Source organism: Onychomys torridus, chromosome 5 (assembly GCF_903995425.1).
Source record: "Onychomys torridus chromosome 5, mOncTor1.1, whole genome shotgun sequence".
Lineage (NCBI taxonomy): Eukaryota > Metazoa > Chordata > Mammalia > Rodentia > Cricetidae > Onychomys > Onychomys torridus.
The window spans coordinates 125236510-125252761 of NC_050447.1; the positions used below are offsets into that span (position 1 = coordinate 125236510).

General features: G+C 48.8%; 1 protein-coding gene across 3 annotated transcripts in view; it reads left to right on the plus strand.

Moving 5' to 3' along the window:
• Window positions 1-16252, plus strand: part of Syk (spleen associated tyrosine kinase) — an 87479-nt gene that overhangs the window by 48752 nt on the left and 22475 nt on the right. For 2 of the 3 annotated variants that reach the window (XM_036186744.1, XM_036186745.1), the window contains exons 4-7: window positions 11192-11330; window positions 13034-13115; window positions 13621-13652; window positions 15145-15213. In XM_036186744.1, coding sequence (XP_036042637.1) covers window positions 11192-11330; window positions 13034-13115; window positions 13621-13652; window positions 15145-15213 — 322 coding nt within the window. The remainder of the gene's footprint in view (window positions 1-11191; window positions 11331-13033; window positions 13116-13620; window positions 13653-15144; window positions 15214-16252) is intronic. The other variant, XM_036186746.1, reaches the window with a different exon arrangement.

The following is a 16252-nucleotide window of genomic DNA, read 5'->3' on the forward strand; positions in this document are numbered from 1 at the left end:
ACACAGAAGCACAGAAGCAGTTATTCATTCAACAAGAGAGTCATGTGTCTGACTGGATAAGCAGCCGGCAGCATGGTGGGAGCTGGGGTTCCATCACTACAGACACAGGCCTTCCTCTCCACTCCATCATGCTTTCTATGTCAGGGGAGATGTCTACAGAGCCTGTGACATGAAAGCATGCCACTCCCTGCCATGACGCCTCATCCATATGTGTCTATGTATGGACATGTTCATTAGTGTGTTTGTACATATGTATGTGTATGTGGGGGGGTGTTCAGAAGTCAACACTCAGTGTCTCTCTATTGCTTTCCACCTTGTGTTTGGAGACAGGGTCTCTCATTGAATCTTGAACTCACTGGTTCTGCTGGGTCGGCTGGCCAGCAAGCCCAGGGCATCCCCCTGTTTCTGCCTCCCAAGTGTGGGGATTGCAAGTGCAGACCATTATACCTAGGAATTGAATTCAAGTCTTCATGTTGTGTGCTTCATACTTTATGGGAGACGTCTCCCTAGCTCTATTGCCTACTAGAATCGAATGACACTGTTTCTGCCCTGTGTTATTGTTGCTGTGTTTGTCTACACATTTCCTCCTCTTCAGTCGTACTCACTCTGCGTGCCTTGGGAGCAAGGACCAGACTCATCTTCAATAGCTACAGTCTTAGCTTGTACAGCAGTTCCTCAGTGGGAGGAACTCCGAGGAAAGGGACTTCCACAGGGCTCTGAGAGAGGAAGAGGTGGTTAGCTGAGGAGGGGAGATCCCAGCAGAAGGAATATCTGTGCGAGCACTAGGGACCCACATGTGGCATGTGACCAGCCATGGGAAGGGAGGTGGCCAGACCAGAGAAGAAGCCCCTGTGAAGTAGATGGCCATGTGATATTTTCAGAATGCATAAGGACAACTACCTGGAGGGGAGGAGGGAAGAGGGGTGGGAAAAGGAGAGGTAGGGGGAGGCAAGGGGATAGGGAGGAAGGAAGTTACACAGCCTGGCTGGTTATCCTGTGGGGCAATGGTGGAACTTAGCAGCTCTCTCTACCGGCATCCAGGGTTGATGTTCTGTGAGCAGAGGGGACAGTAGAGGAGTGGAATTAGCAGTCCAAGGAGATGGCAGGAGTGAGGTGAAGGCCTGGACTCCAGCAGGAGAGGTGGGGAGCTCAGCAGGGCAGATGCCAGGGGAGTGTCCTCCGAGGACAGGCAATTACAGGCTCAGCAAACAGGTGGGTGCAGCGTTCTGGTGAATCCCACACTTCCATCACTGTGGGGAAAGACTTGAAGAAGACCGAGGGAGGTCCCAGGAAAGCAGAACTCCGTGGATAGAAGAATGCCCCCAGGTGATAGAAGATTGGCTGGGTAGAAGAACAGGCGGTCTCACTGTTGTCTTCTGATCACTTGCTGAGAGGGGACACTCTGAGCCCCACCCCCGAAGGGGAGCTGGAGACCATGTCTGAAGTGGAACCATCACTGATGTCTTCAGGGGGTGAGAAGAATGTTGTCCATCTGAGTGATGGAGGTGGGAAGGAGGTAGGGAGTTTCAGAAACTTCATTAGAAAAAGGAAACCCAGGTGATTTTGAGGCACCCATGTGGACACTGGGTAAGGAAGATTGGAATTATGTCCTGTGGCCGGAGCTGGCCTAGGAGCTCAGGATCATCCCTGTCACTTACAGTTGGGATGGCCTTGGCACTTTGCTTTGATCTTTATCAGTGTGCGTGATCGGAAGAGACTCCCACATGTTCCTTTCCCACGGCAGCTCTTTAGAACCTTAGTTGAAACAACCCCAAGAAGCCCTTGTTCCCTAGATTCCCTACATATACAGTCCAAAGGGGATGAAGCCCAGAAGTATCTCTCAGGCATCTGAATGTCTCAGTATGCCCCTCTGTATAGAATGTGTGTGTGCATTCACATGCATATTTGTGTGCACACCAGTGTGTCACTGAGAACTTGGCAGGTGTGTATGGAGGGTCCCCAACCCCTGAGATGTTAATTCCCTGGGTTAGGCTTACGACTTAGCAGTTCACATTTCAAAGTTCTCAAATGAGGCTGCCGATGGCTGTGGTGGTTGTGGTGGTTTGGTGGCCTTGCCTGCATCTGTGGAGATGTCTGGTGCCTAGGCAGGCTACACGGAGAGTAGTCATCATTTGAGACATCTAGAGGCCTGGGGAAATATTCCTACGGCACATCCAATTGCTGTAGCCTTTGCCTGCGGAGAGGAGTGAACCTTCACACTTACATGATGCTTCTGCATGACACTGTCTAAGGGACCTGCAAAAGCTCCTGTTAGAAGGGCCAAGGGCCAGTGACAGAGCCTTTGACCTGTGTGTACAGGGCCCTGAGATCAACCCCCATGCCAGCCGTCAAGGTACTGAAACAACAAGTGAACTGCCAAGCTTGCAAGGCAAAACTGAAATATGCATTGAAAAGGAAGTTAGGTTCTGGAGAGAGGGCTCAGTGGTCATGGGCTCTTGCTGCTCTCCCAGAGAACTGGGGTTTGGATCTCAGCACCCACAGCAGACAGCTCACAGCCTCCTGTAACGTCAGCACTGGGGAATCTGGTGCCCTCGTCTGGCTTCTGAGGCCACTTTCATACATGCCACATTCACTCACACATATACACGTAAGTGACAATAATAAAAATACATCCTTTTGAAAAAAGAATTGTAAGTTGGAGAAAAGTGAAGAGTTAACTTTACATCTGTTTTGACCAAGAGAAACTTGAGAAAATAGTAGGCAACCCAGATGACAAACCAGACTCTCCTGGCACCATGAGCTCCATGGTGCAGACAGCACTCTTGAGGTTTAACTTAATCTCTGAGCCTCGTTTTACTTAGTAATAAGATAAAGGGAATACGGTAATCCCTTTTATCTGTGGTTTAACTTTCCAGGTTCCAGTTACTTGTCATAAGCTAAGTCTGCAAATGCTAGATGGAACTTTCCAGAAATAGTTCACAAGTTTTAAATGCACTCACTCTGAGCAACATGATGGCCTCATGTGTTACCCTGCCCCAACCCATGTGGCTTCAGGAAGTCCTGTATCCTAGGATGTGAACCATCCTTTGTCCTGTGTGTCCACCCTGTACATATCACCCACCCGCCCGTGACACTGCAGCCATCCTGGTTACTGGTTCCTGCCATGCTGTGGCAACTGTGTTAAAGCCCTTATTTTACTGAGAAATGGCTCAAGAGGAAAAGTAATGATGCCCGAGAGAAGCTGTGCTTGACACCCTCCAGTGTCAGGCATGTGCTGGGAGCCGTGGTGAGTGGTCCCTATAGATGACAGGGTCTGCTGTCCTGTTCCACCCTGGGTTGTTGAGATGAAGTGGGTCAAGTGTTCAGAGCCAAGCTAGTGTGGTGTGCCTGGCTTCCTATGTCCATGGACCTTTCAGTCAACAGTGCCTACTTTTCCCTTACCCATATGCTGCCCCTCTCCATTCACAAACTGGTTCTCCCATCAGAGGAAGCATGCCAGGCCTCCTTACGGTATCGTCCCCAGCCGGCTCCGTGTCCACTACCTCTCCTTCAGTGCCACCTGGGTTCTGTCACTGTGTTTCTTCTGACATCCGACTTTGGCTGACCGCTGTCCGACCTGTTGTTTTCCTCATGCATTACATTTTTTCAATGTCTATAAATTAGATTTGGAGTAGAGGTTTTCTTTTTTTTTCTGAAATTATTTTTGACATTTTTAGGAGCATCTTGTTGCTTGATCATTTTTATGATTCCATAAAGGTTCCATGAATAGCTAGTTTATATTCTATGCCTTGTGGTTTTAATAATACTGAGCATGTCTGGGTGTGTAATTCCCCATTTCCCCTTGTCCCTCTTATTTGATGTCTCTTTTCTCATAGCTCATGCTTTCTTACATTGAGGTGATCTTTTTGAGCTCATGACTGGTTGATACTCATCTGGAGGGAGGCTGAGTGTCCTGCACTGGGAATGCTTTCCTCTTCAAGTCAAGAAGTCGCTGCTGGCCTGAAAGTCAGCTCCTGCCCAGTGCAGTGCTGATAGTATGCTTGTCTTAAGCTGGCTTGTGTGTGTGTGTGTGTGTGTGTGTGTGTGTGTGTGTGTGTGTACATGCACATGCATGCAGGTGCACTTGTAAGTGCATACATACAGAGGCCAGAGGTCAACTTTACATGTCATTTCTCAGGAGTCATCCACTAGACTGGAGTTGACCAATTAGACTGGGTTGTCTGGCCAGCAAGTCTCAGGGATCTGCCTCTCTCCACCTCCCCAGTGCTGGGATTAAAAGGATGTGCCCCCACTGTCAGCTTTTTATGCGAGTTTTGGGGATTGCACTCAGTTCCTCCTGCTTGCTAGGCAAGCATTTTACTGACCGAACCAGCCCCAAGCCCATGCTTTCGTTTTATTTGCCAAGTGATGTTGCCCCTTACGTTTCAGCTCACTTCGTGTTCTACACATGCATTTCCAAATTATATTGTGGGCATCAAAGAAACCCTTCTCTTTGTTCATTAATGAGTGAAACAGAGGCTGTCGTGAGCCTCCCATGCCACAGTGAAAGCCAAGTTCAATCAGTCTTCCCACACTGCCATGCTTGATCAAAGCAGGTCATGCATTTGATCTGTGTGGCTTTGCCAGTAGGGTCAGCACAAAAGCGTCCTCGCCTCTCTGAAGGAAGAGTTCAAAGACAGCTGCGGACTGATGTCAGTATCAGTTCACTGCTGCTGCTCAGAGGCCCTGGGAAACTGGAAGGGAAGCCCCGAAAAGAAACTCTACCTTCAGGTACTGGAGCAGAGAGCCCAAAAGAAGGAAGCATTTGGTGAGTGTGTGTAAAGGTCAGAGATCAACCTCAGGAGTTATTCCTCAGGAGCTGTCCACCTAGTTGTTGACACAGGGTCTCTCACTGGGACCTGAAGCTTGCTGATTATGCTGGTCCAGCGACCCAGCAAGTCCCAGAGATTCACCTGTCTCTGCCTCCCAGTGCAGGGATCACAAGCACAAATCATTACCGGTGGCTGGTGTTTGTTTCAGTAGGGATTCTGAGGACTGAGCTGGGGTCATCAGGGTTCAAGGCAAGCGCTTTACCTAGTGTTCCACGCCCACAATGCAGGGAAAGACATTTGTGAAACAATGTTTTACAAGATGCACTGTGGAGAACACATGCTTGGCATGCTCCAGATCCTGTTTGCTTTAGGAGCTGATCTTGCTTTCAGGGTCCGCACAGAGGACACCAGGGTGCCTATGTGTTGCTAGTTCAAGGTGTTGACAGACACAATGTTTCTGTGCGGAGTGTCAATTACTCCTGGATCCCTGTCTCCCTCCTTCCTTAGGCTTCCAGGGAAAGCCACTGTGCATTCTTAGCTCTGAGTGAGGATGGCTTTCTCCCACCTGATAGTCCTTCCCCTCCCCTCCCCCCCCCCCCCCTCCCCTCCCCTCCTCTCCCATCCTGTCCTCTGCCATCCCCTCCTCTCCCCTTCTGTCTCCTCTGCCTCCTCTTCTTCCCCCTCCCCTCTCCTCTCTTCTCTCCCCTCCTTCTCCTCCCCTCCTCTCCCTCCTCTTCCCTCCTTTCCTATCCCCTCCCCCACTGCCCATGCAGACATCTCTCCTCCCTCTGACTGAATGTCCCACCACAGATTCCCCTGGACAAAAGCAAGAGACTGAATGGTCTGTGGGCTAGGGCATACCTGCTGCTGTTCTGTTCGTAGCGGATGCAGACCATATCCCTAGAGCCTCAGGGAGGCAGCCTACAGGGTCTCCTCCATCTCCCAGGCCCTCAGCTCAGTGCCTGGCCTCACCACCACCCACAATTCTCTTACCCTGGAGGGCACAGGAGGGTGGAGAAGAGGGTCAAGCCCTTCTGGCAAAAGTAACACCTTCTCTTTCAGCTCTGTGAGGGGCCCATACAAGGTCTGTTTAACCAAGAACCAGCCTCTGAAGGAGCATGCCAAGGAAGAACAAGGACTCTTGTAAGGAAAGTTAGCACAACATCCCAGCATAATCCTCAGGGCATCACCCTAAGACTGGCATTTCATAAGGGCAGATATAAGATCTGTTCACTTACTTATTTCTGATTTCGAGGAAAACGTTGGGTGGGAATAATCAAATGTTGAGCTAGGGAGGTAGCAAAGTCAGTGAGATGGTTTTCTTCAAGCTTGAGGACCTGTGTTCAGTCCCCCAAATCCACAGATATGCTTGTCATCCTAGCACTGAGACAGGGTAGGAGAATCTCGGGAGCTTGCTGACCATGTTCATTTAGAGACCGTGTCTCAAAAAGTAAGGTTGAGAGCAATAAAGGACCACCCCAATGTCAGCCTCTGTCTTCAGCATGCACATCCATGCACACACCTGCATAACACACACACACACACACAAACACACACACACACACACACACACACACACACACACAGAGAGAGAGAGAGAGAGAGAGAGAGAGAGAGAGAGAGAGAGAGAGAGAGATAAACAATTGGTGGTTGAACAGTCTAGGACCAGTAGAACCCAAAGATTAACCTTGGGGCTCTGTCCATAGACTCAGGCCAGGGTGTCGCCCATGACCCCTGCCAGGTTTTTAGAAACAGAGGACAGCCAAGACAGAAGTCAGGCAGCAGCTTCCTAACTAGTTCTATTTTGAGTTCAAAATAATCCGAGCCAGGATCTGCCTGTAGCCTGCAGATACCTCAAGTTGCTGGGCGATTGGCAAGGCCCGCCCTTCTGGTCTTTGTCTCTTACAGATGCTGAGCCTGTGGGTTTCCCGTCTCTGCCTTCATTTCCTCCCAGCTACCACGGGCACTGCTCAGGCCGAGGGTCCAGGCAGTAACCACAGCTGTCAGCTCCCTGTTGTCTGAGGGGAGCTTGGCCTCCAAGACAGAGAGTCACTTGTACATAGTCCCCTTGGGGAGCCTTCAAGAAGAGGGGTCTTAGCAGAAAGACTTGCCCAAAAACAAGGGGCGACTCCATTTCCTCCTGTATCTTCCCTGCTGTCTTTACAGTGAGATACTAAATTCAGCAGAGCCAGACAGGGACAGTTTAATGAATAAACATCAAGCAAACAGGACCTGAGTGAAATACAAGCCAAATTGCAGAAACCCCTCCCCCAAGCCCTGCCCCATCCCTCAAGGGGGATGCACTCATAGGCCTGTGATCAAGTATTTGCATTTTATGTCTCCTTTCCTTTTCCTTCCTTCCTTCCGTCCGTCCGTCCTTCCTTCCTTCTGTCCATCCGTCCTTCCGTTTTTCTTTTTCTTTCTTTTTTTCCAGTTTCACCACCAGGATGTACATCCCTAAACACAATCTTTTGCTTTTGTCCTCCTGGGACTTCATGTCTGTGGAACCAAGGAGTATGCTTACTCATATGTGGTTGGGATGGGGGGGTACGCGCATGTGTACGTGCTGATGGACATGTGCATGAGGGGGCATTTGTGGAGGCCAGAAGCTGGTGTTGGGTGTCTTCCTCAGTCACTCTCCTTCCAGTGCTTTGAGACAGGGCCCTCACTGAACCTGGAGCTCCCCAGTTCAAACAGGCTGGGTAGCCTAGAGCTCCTAGGATCCTCCTGTCTCCAGCCCTCAGCACTAGAGCTACAGACACCCACCAGCACACAGGAAATGTGAGTCCTGGGGATCCGAACTCAGGTTGTGTGGCAGGGGCTTCAGCAATGGAGCTTTTCCCGGGCCTCGGTGCATTTCCTGTTTGTGACACTTAGTGCCCTGTGTGGCCGCCACTCTCTCACTCTGCTGTTCCAGCCCGTTCTGTTGTCTGAATGGATTTGTTGTAGGATGCACGATGTGTTCAGTAGCTGTGAACACTGGGATTGTGTGCAGTTTCTGACAAGCACAGAGAGCCAGTCTGTGCTCCCAACACACCTTCCAGGGTACAAGTGCACATGTTTGCTTTAGCAAAGGGTCTCTTTCATTATAGTATCTTCATCACCTTTTGGGTCTGAATCACGTACTACCAGTCTCCTCATAGGACAGTGCTCCTGCACATTTCAACGGGGAAAAAAAAGGGTTTAAGAAATGTAATGGATCCACTACATTTTTTTCTCACTTTCTTGAGTTCATTTTTAAAAAATGAAGATGTGGGGCCTGTTACCTCGGTGAGCTTGCAATAACTTTCCTTAGGTTCATGGGATATTTTATGTTTTTTTCCTCCAAACAGGTACAAAGGAGGTTGTAAGCTCAAATTCTCTGTAGATGTTTTCCTGTACCTTAAAATGTTTTTCCTTTTCTCCAGGACTCCTAGCCAGTGTTTGCCTAAACTCTATGAAATCTGTTGAAGAATCTAAGTATGCAAAATACCCTGAGCAGCCATGGCAAGGAGAAAGTACATGAAAAATGAGTAGTTGCTATCACAGTTAGAGTCTCGGCATTTAGACTTTCCAGTTCAAGGTAGAAAGCATGAAGAGAGAGAGTATTTGAAGGACAGTAACATTGGACTGAGTATGAGGTGCAAATTTCAGAGACTAAAAGGGCTCCTTAGAAGGGCCATGAGATCAACATCTCGGCGGGGGGGGGGGGGGGGGGGGGGGAGGACATGGGAACAGGGCTTAGTTTGCTCCGTTGATTTTCACTCTGCTGACCGTGTTCTAACCCTGGACGTGGAACTGTTGACCCTGTGCCATGAGTAAGCAGCAGGAACCCCTCCCAGGTGGTTTTCCAAAGTGATGGGGCTGATGTGTGCTCCCAATGGCAGCCTGGGAGGACAAGTGTTGATCCATCTCAGCAGCACTTGGATTACTCATTGTGTAGATGTCTGCCACGGTCCACAGTGTCACGGCGTTTCCACTGTGAGCTTAATTTGGATTCCCCAGATTGGTCTGAGGTCAGTCGTACCGTCTCTCTGGACATCTGCCTCACAGTGGTACCTGTGGTATGCTATATTGGGTTTGTTTTTAAAAGAGAAACATTACTATGTTGCCCAGGCTAGCCCTCATTCCTGGTCCCTGTGGACCCTCCTATGTGAGAGGTGAGCACCACAGAGCCTGGAGCTTTCTTGTCAAGTTTAGCTAGAGAAAACCAACCAAGGCCTGAGGCAAGACGGATTAGTTAGCAAGTTGAACAAGGATTTAGAAATTGGAATTCAGGCCCCATCTTTCATTTCTCTGACCCTGGGATCTCAGGCATGAAGGACTCTCAGAATGGAGAATGGCACTGAGATGTGTCTTCTGGTCATCTCTCCCCCAAACCAACTTTTCTAGGCATACGTACAAATTCTTCATGTGCTGACACCTGGGTGCTTCTTGTTTTGGTCTGTTTTCCTTGAGACAGTATCTCCTGTACCCCAGGCTCACCTCCAACTCACTATGTAATGGAGGATGGCCTTGAGCTACTGATCCTCCAGCCTCTACTTCCTGTTGGTGGAATGACAGGTGTACATCTCATCTCTTCTTCCTCCCTCTTCCCCTCCTCCTTTGTCCTTGCTTCTCTCTGTCTCTCTCTGTGTGTGTCTCTCTCTCTCTGTCTCTCTGTGTGTGTCTCTCTGTCTCTCTCTCTCTCTCCCCCTTGCCATCAATCACTGTGTTTGAAGCTTATTCATGTGTGTGGATGTGCATGCCATGCATATAAGTGCAGATGCCAAAGGAAGATTTTCTACCTTAGTCCTTTGAGGCAGGCTCTCTCACTGGACCTGAAGCTCACAGCTTCAGCTGAGCTGGTCAGCCCGAAAGCTCCCTGAGTCTGCCTATCTCCACCCTCCAACACTGGGCTCACAGACACATGTGGCTGTGTCCAAGTGCTCTCCCCTCTGAGTCACATGCCCAGCCCCTTACATGTATGTTTGTATACACATTATCCTTTCTGCAAGCCACTGGTGTCTATAAAATAAAGCCAGCACACATTGTGCATGGCTTCCCTAGAAAACAGGCTCAGTTCTCTGTCCATATACGGTGTTTCATTGTGTGGCTGGGCATTACCCAGTAACCAACAAGGCTTAAATCAGCCCCATGACCATCTGAAAGGAGTTGGCCTCTCAGGGTGCTTGGTGACTCAGTTTAGGGGGGAGGGGCTGTTTCTATAGTGGCAAAATTTCAGACTAGCCACTTGCAAGGACCAAGAAGGGTTTGGCTGCGTATCTTCCACCAGCTGTATCTTGTGTATCTTGCCAGCTGCCCTGAGCTTCAAGCGGGGGCTTGGAAGGAGCCCTGGCCATTGTGCCAACCAAATGCCATTTCAAAAGGAACTAATTTTTAAAGTTGCAACCTCCCTGCCACTTTCAAGAGATGGGCCGTTTGGCAGGAGAAAGGGAAGTGTGGTCACATCCGGTTCCAAGGCCCAGCTCAGCCTCAACTGTGGCTGTGGCCTCAACATCTTGTACCCAGAGAGAGCAGTGTGAATTGCCCTAGTTTGCAGACACTCCTCCCCAGATCTCATGATAGAAGGAGTGCTTGGATGGAAAGGGTGGGGGGATGGCATAACTGGAGAGAAATGAGGCACTGAACTGGAAGAGTCACATCTCTTAGTGGCCTGTCAGCCTGGAACACACCCTCCCTGGGGCCTAACTTTTTGAAGTACATCTTCCTCCTACAGTGCCAGGACTGCCCTGTTCATGTGACTCAGTTTCAAGGATACGCCTGTGTGTTGTCACCTGGCATGGGGGCCTAGAATGCTACATGTAGCTTATGATACCAGTGAAATGGAGTCCTCAGTTCATCTTCAGATGCCTACTGGACCTCAGGCTGTCTCTGTTGGCTCATCTCATGTGGCTACCATTCCCTTCTCAGGCACGGGATGTCAATGCCACCTGATAATATCCAATAGTGTTTTGAGCATGACCCTGGCACTGGGGAGAGGGTAAGGAAGTAAAGAAGGCCTTGGGGGAGCAGAAGCACTCCTAATCTTTCATGTGTGCTCCAGAAGGTCCTGTTAGAATGCCCACTGGATTCCCCATCTGCACCACACCTGCGCCTGCGGGTAAACATTGGAGGTGAATCTAGGGGCTTCAGAGACACCTAAAGCCTGTGCCTGTTGCCTTGAGCTACACAGACCCCAGCTCTTCTACTGATCTCCAGAACTCCACAGCCCTGCTGGATGTGTGTCATGGTCCACCTCCACCTCCTGGCATTTCCTTTTTTGATGGCTCACTGGCTCTGGTACTGAGTCTTCCTGTGACCTCAAGGTCTGGGTGCTGCCTGCCAAGCATGTACCCACTTGCTGGTTCTGGTGAGCACCTGCTGCCCACTGTGGCTAGGTTACTGTTTTCAGGTCAGAATGTCAGAGTAGGGAGTGACACAGTGTGTTCTCTCTCCAGGATCAGGGCCAGAGACAACAATGGCTCCTACGCTCTGTGCCTGCTGCATGAGGGGAAGGTGCTGCACTACCGAATCGACAGGGACAAGACGGGGAAGCTCTCCATCCCTGAGGGCAAGAAGTTCGACACCCTCTGGCAGGTGTGTGTGTGTGTGTGTGTGTGTGTGTGTGTGTGTGTGTGTCTGTGTGTGTGTGTCTGTGTCCGTGTGTGTCTGTGTGTGTGTGTGTCTGTGTCTGTGTGTGTGTGTCTGTGTCTGTGTGTGTCCGTGTCTGTGTGTGTGTCTGTATCTGTGTGTGTGTGTGTGTGTGTGTGTCTGTGTCCATGTGTGTGTGTGTGTCTGTGTCTGTGTCTCTGTGTCTCTGTGTCTGTGTCTCTGTGTCTCTGTGTGTGTGTGTCTGTGTGTGTGTGTGTGTGTGTGTCTGTGTCTGTGTCTGTGTCTCTGTGTCTGTGTGTGTCTGTGTCTCTGTGTCTCTCTGTGTGTGTGTGTCTGTGTCTGTGTGTGTGTGTGTGTGTGTGTGTGTGTGTGTGTGTCTGTGTCCGTGTGTGTGTGTCTGTGTCTGTGTGTGTGTGTCTGTGTCTCTCTCCCTGTCTCTCTCTGTGTATCTCTATCTCTCTCTGTCTCTCACTCTCCTCTTTCTCCCCTCTGAAGGGCACAATGCAGGCCCATAGGGCTGCTGGTTCCAAAACTCTTACAAACAAGAGGAGGGATAAGGCTATCTGTCCCACATACTTCATCAACTTACTCTGATTTCTAGATGACTTGTTTGAGAAATCTTGACATGGGGGCCACCATCAGGTCAGTGAGGCTGCAGTGGTTCCATCCCCTGGCTCGAGCTATTAAGTTCTTGGTGTCCTGTGCTGCAGGGCAGTGTTCAGAATTTAACAGGAAGTCCTGCCATCCAGGACTGGAATAACATGAAATAACACACACACACACACACACACACACACACACACACACACACGATCATAGATGACCAAAGACCGCTTAGGAAGCAAATCTACTCTTCCTAGGCTCCAGGCAGCTGTGTGTCCAGGAACTTTGCAGGCCTGGTCTGCAAAGGGTTCATTCTCAGCCTAGTTGTCTGTAAACCTAGAGGCAACTCAAGCATGCAGAAGCACCCCAATGTTGTTCACCCGGCTCCCCACAATTGCTACTAAGCACATTTTGCTTCCTTAATGTGACATCACAGCTTTGTTAACTATGGAGGCAAAAGGGACAAAAGTTGAAGGCCAGCCTCAGGTACATAGTAAATTCAAGGCTAGCCTGGGCTATATAGCAAAATCCTATCTCAGCAAGCAAGCAAACAAACAAACAAGCCAATAAAGGACTAGATGATGGAGATGGTATGGAGACTCCCAATCTCTAGTGTATCATCATCTGGCTATGTGATGATTAGTGTTATTGGTCAATTTGGCACACTCTGAATCACCTGAGAAGACAGTCTCCGTGAAGGATTGTGTAGGTTGGATTAGAGCGTGAGCATGTCAGTGGGGATTATTTAGATTACATTAACTGGTTTGGGAAGCCCCAGGCTGTGGTGGGGGGCACCATTCCCTGGGTTGGGGTCCTGTTCTGTGTAAGAGTGGAGAATGTTAGCAAGCAGTAAGCAAACATGCGTTCATTCACTCTCCATTTTTTGATTATGGATGTGACCCACTACTTCAAGGCTAAAACAGTTGTTGGCTCTACCCAAGGACATCTGAGGCCCATTCCCCAAGTGCCCTGTGGAAGAGACTAGCTGAGTTCTGATGGCTTTGAAGTCTGTGAGGGCTGTGACCCTGTCACTGTCTCCATTTCTCTCCCTCTTCTCACCACTGGCTTCCTTGCTTCTCTTGCAGCTAGTGGAGCATTACTCTTACAAGCCGGACGGACTGTTAAGAGTCCTCACTGTACCGTGCCAAAAGATTGGCGAACAGATGGGTGAGTGACTGGGACAAAGAGGGTCTAGTTTGAGAGACATTGGTCACCATCAGCCTGGTGTCAGATTTGTCTATTCCAAATTCAAGCAGGATGAGGCTTTGATTTTACCATGTGACTAAACTTGATGTCACTCCAATCCTAGGAATCCTTAGTTGAAAGATAATCAGTCACTATAACTTCTAAAGAAAACTGTGGATTTCCATTGCATGTGTTGCCAGGGATGATAGCACACACCTTTAATCTGAGCATTAAGGAGGCAGAGGCAGAGGCAGGCAATCTGTGTGAGTTCAAGGCCAGCCCGGTCTATATAATGAGACTCTGTCCCCAAAATTTTTTTTACTTAATTGAATGTGTGAAAAATCCAGTAAAAGAGGAAAGTATTGATGCAGAAATTTTACAGTCTGCTCAGTATGTTCCAGTCCTATCGATTGATCTAATAAGTAGGTGGTTCACATGAACACAGCAATAATTGTCTAACTGTAACCATGGCATATTCCCCTTGCAGGTCACCAACAGAGTTCAAATGCCCACCCTGTGGTGAGTATTACTGTATGTGCCTCTTCTGGGGAAGCAGTTGTGTCTGAGTACACAGGGAGTCAGGTTGTAGTTAGCACAGGCCTGAAGACCTGGGAACTCCAGTGAGTCTGGGAAAGCACCTGCCTGTGACCATTGCTAAGCTAGCCCGTTTTCATGGTTTCTTGGCTGGCTTATTTTCTCTTCATCCTCTAGAAGTATACAGACTGAGGAAGAAACCCACAGTTAGGTCAGAAAGACCTCCTGTCAGACGTAGAGAAAGGGGGTATATTGTTCAAGTACAGTCTTGCATTGTCTGTGTGAACATGTGTGTGCCATCCACAGGTTTACCTATATGCATATCATTAGGACATGGCCGGCAGATGGGTGTCTCCTTGAGTTTAGCTACCCAACTCCTTTGGCCAAACCAATTGACACAGAATTTCTAGGGACTTGACCTCCTGGGTAAATCCACTTGACTGATGATTAGGGGAGGAGGGTGTTCTTGATAAGAACTCAAGAGGATGATGCAGAGAAGGAACATGTCTGGGAGTCTTGGCCAGAACCCATATCCCACTCCATGTCACTAGATAAGACTGTATCCCAGATGTCCCTGTGTTAAATTATCCCTTTCAACATCATGCCCACAAAGAGAGAAGAATCTCAAGTCCCTTCTCAATCCAGGATGTCAAAGTTGGCACTTAGGTTGTTACTCAGCAGGAGTTGGTCTTCTCACATCTTGGGGACTTCAGCATGGACATCCCAGCACATGGGCACCATCAGGGAATAATTCCTGACTTCTGTCCTGCTAAATCCTAAAAAACAAAATCTGCCAAAAGCCAAACACATGTTCTGTCTCCAGTGGGGACAGGTGGCTACTCAAGACTGATACTGTTGATTCCAGGGTTAGCACTTGTTACCAAACTGAGAGATCTTGAATTGGCTAAAACACCAGTAAACTTGAGGGTCCTTTGAAACACAGTGCCTCAGGTCCTCACTTCTGTGGGGTCCTCATGTTTCTCATGGACTGGGTGTTTATCATTCGGTGTCCTTGAAACAGATCTGTTGTCCCTCTCGGGCATGCCCAACTTGTGGCCTGAGGGCTGCATATGTCTCAGGACTTACAGATGACAGTGTCATAATTGCAACCAGTGCCACTGAACAGAGATACCACTGAGCAGTCAGTAACTAGAGTCCCTCATGGAGCCTGAGACAAAAGATTTCCACAGACAACATGGTGGCTTCATGTCACACCTTTAATTTTGTAGACTTTGGTGGAAAATATTTACTGAATAGTCTAGACATCTCTGCCCGAGTGGTAGACTCTTCTGGAAGCATCTCAAATGATCCAGACTTGCATGCAGGAAACCTCGCTGGGGCCCGTGAAGTGGGTAGGCAATACACTCACAGAAACAAGGCCATGCAGCATGTCAGGTAGCTCGTCATAACAAAGAATATCTTGTGTGTATTTTCTGAGACTAAACACTCTATTCCTCTCTGCCATTATGGTTTCTAGAGTTGGTCACCAGGTGGAATAATCTCAAGAATCAAATCCTACTCCTTCCCAAAGCCTGGCCACAAAAAGGTGCTAAAGTGTCCCCTGCTTGCTGTCCCTGACTAAGTGGTAGGATAGACCCGCACGCAGACCACGCTTGGCTCCCTACCCCCTTACCCAGCACAGCTCTGCCTCCATGCCTCTGCTGCACACCCAGTTTCAAGTGCACCTGCTGAACCTGGCAGGCCCTGCACAGTGCATTCCATGCTTTGCATGCAGGTTCTCTGTTGCTACTGCTGCATAGCCAGACCATGATGCCTTGTTCTCCTCCAGCACATAGCTTCAGTCATTTCAGCAAGTACAGCCAATGACTACTGATTCTCACATCAGACAGTCTGTATGGTCAGCTTGCCTCATGTGTCCAGAGTCACATGTTGCAGCCTTAGAGCCTCTGTTACACAAAGCTCTTCACGATGGAGGAGACTGAGGTCTCCAGAAGTGCTCTGCCCCTAAGACATCAGGCTGATTTTTGGATTGTGTTACATGACTGTATTTTGAGGGACAATAAAAAGAAGACCTTGTGGGCAAGATAGTTCAGGGGCCAAAGGTACTTGCCCCCAAGCCCGACAACCCGAGTTTGATTCCTGGAACCCACATGGTGGAAGGAGAGAACTGACGCCCGCATGTGTGTTCTGTGACTCATGAGCACACTGAAAAAATAAATGTAAGAAGGTTCTCAGGGTCTTGGAATCAAACTCAAGTGCTTTACCACTGAGCTATGTCCCAGCACTTGTTTTGTTTTGTGTGTGTGAGTGAGTCAGGCTTTTGCTTTGTATCCCAGGCTGTCTTTGAACTTAATTCTACCTCCCAAGTCCCAGAATTTCAAAGAGTTCCATCCTGACCTTTGTATCAACTTATTTATAGTGAACCACACACACACAAGGGCACACATGCAACACATACCTACACACCTGTATGTGTGTATGTATGTATATGCACAGATATATGTATATACGCACATAAATATGTGTATAATATGTATAGATTGCTTTTTTCATATCTATTTTTATCTTCTGTAGGCAAAGTTGATTCTATTAACAGTTATTTTCATTTTATATTAATATTTTCC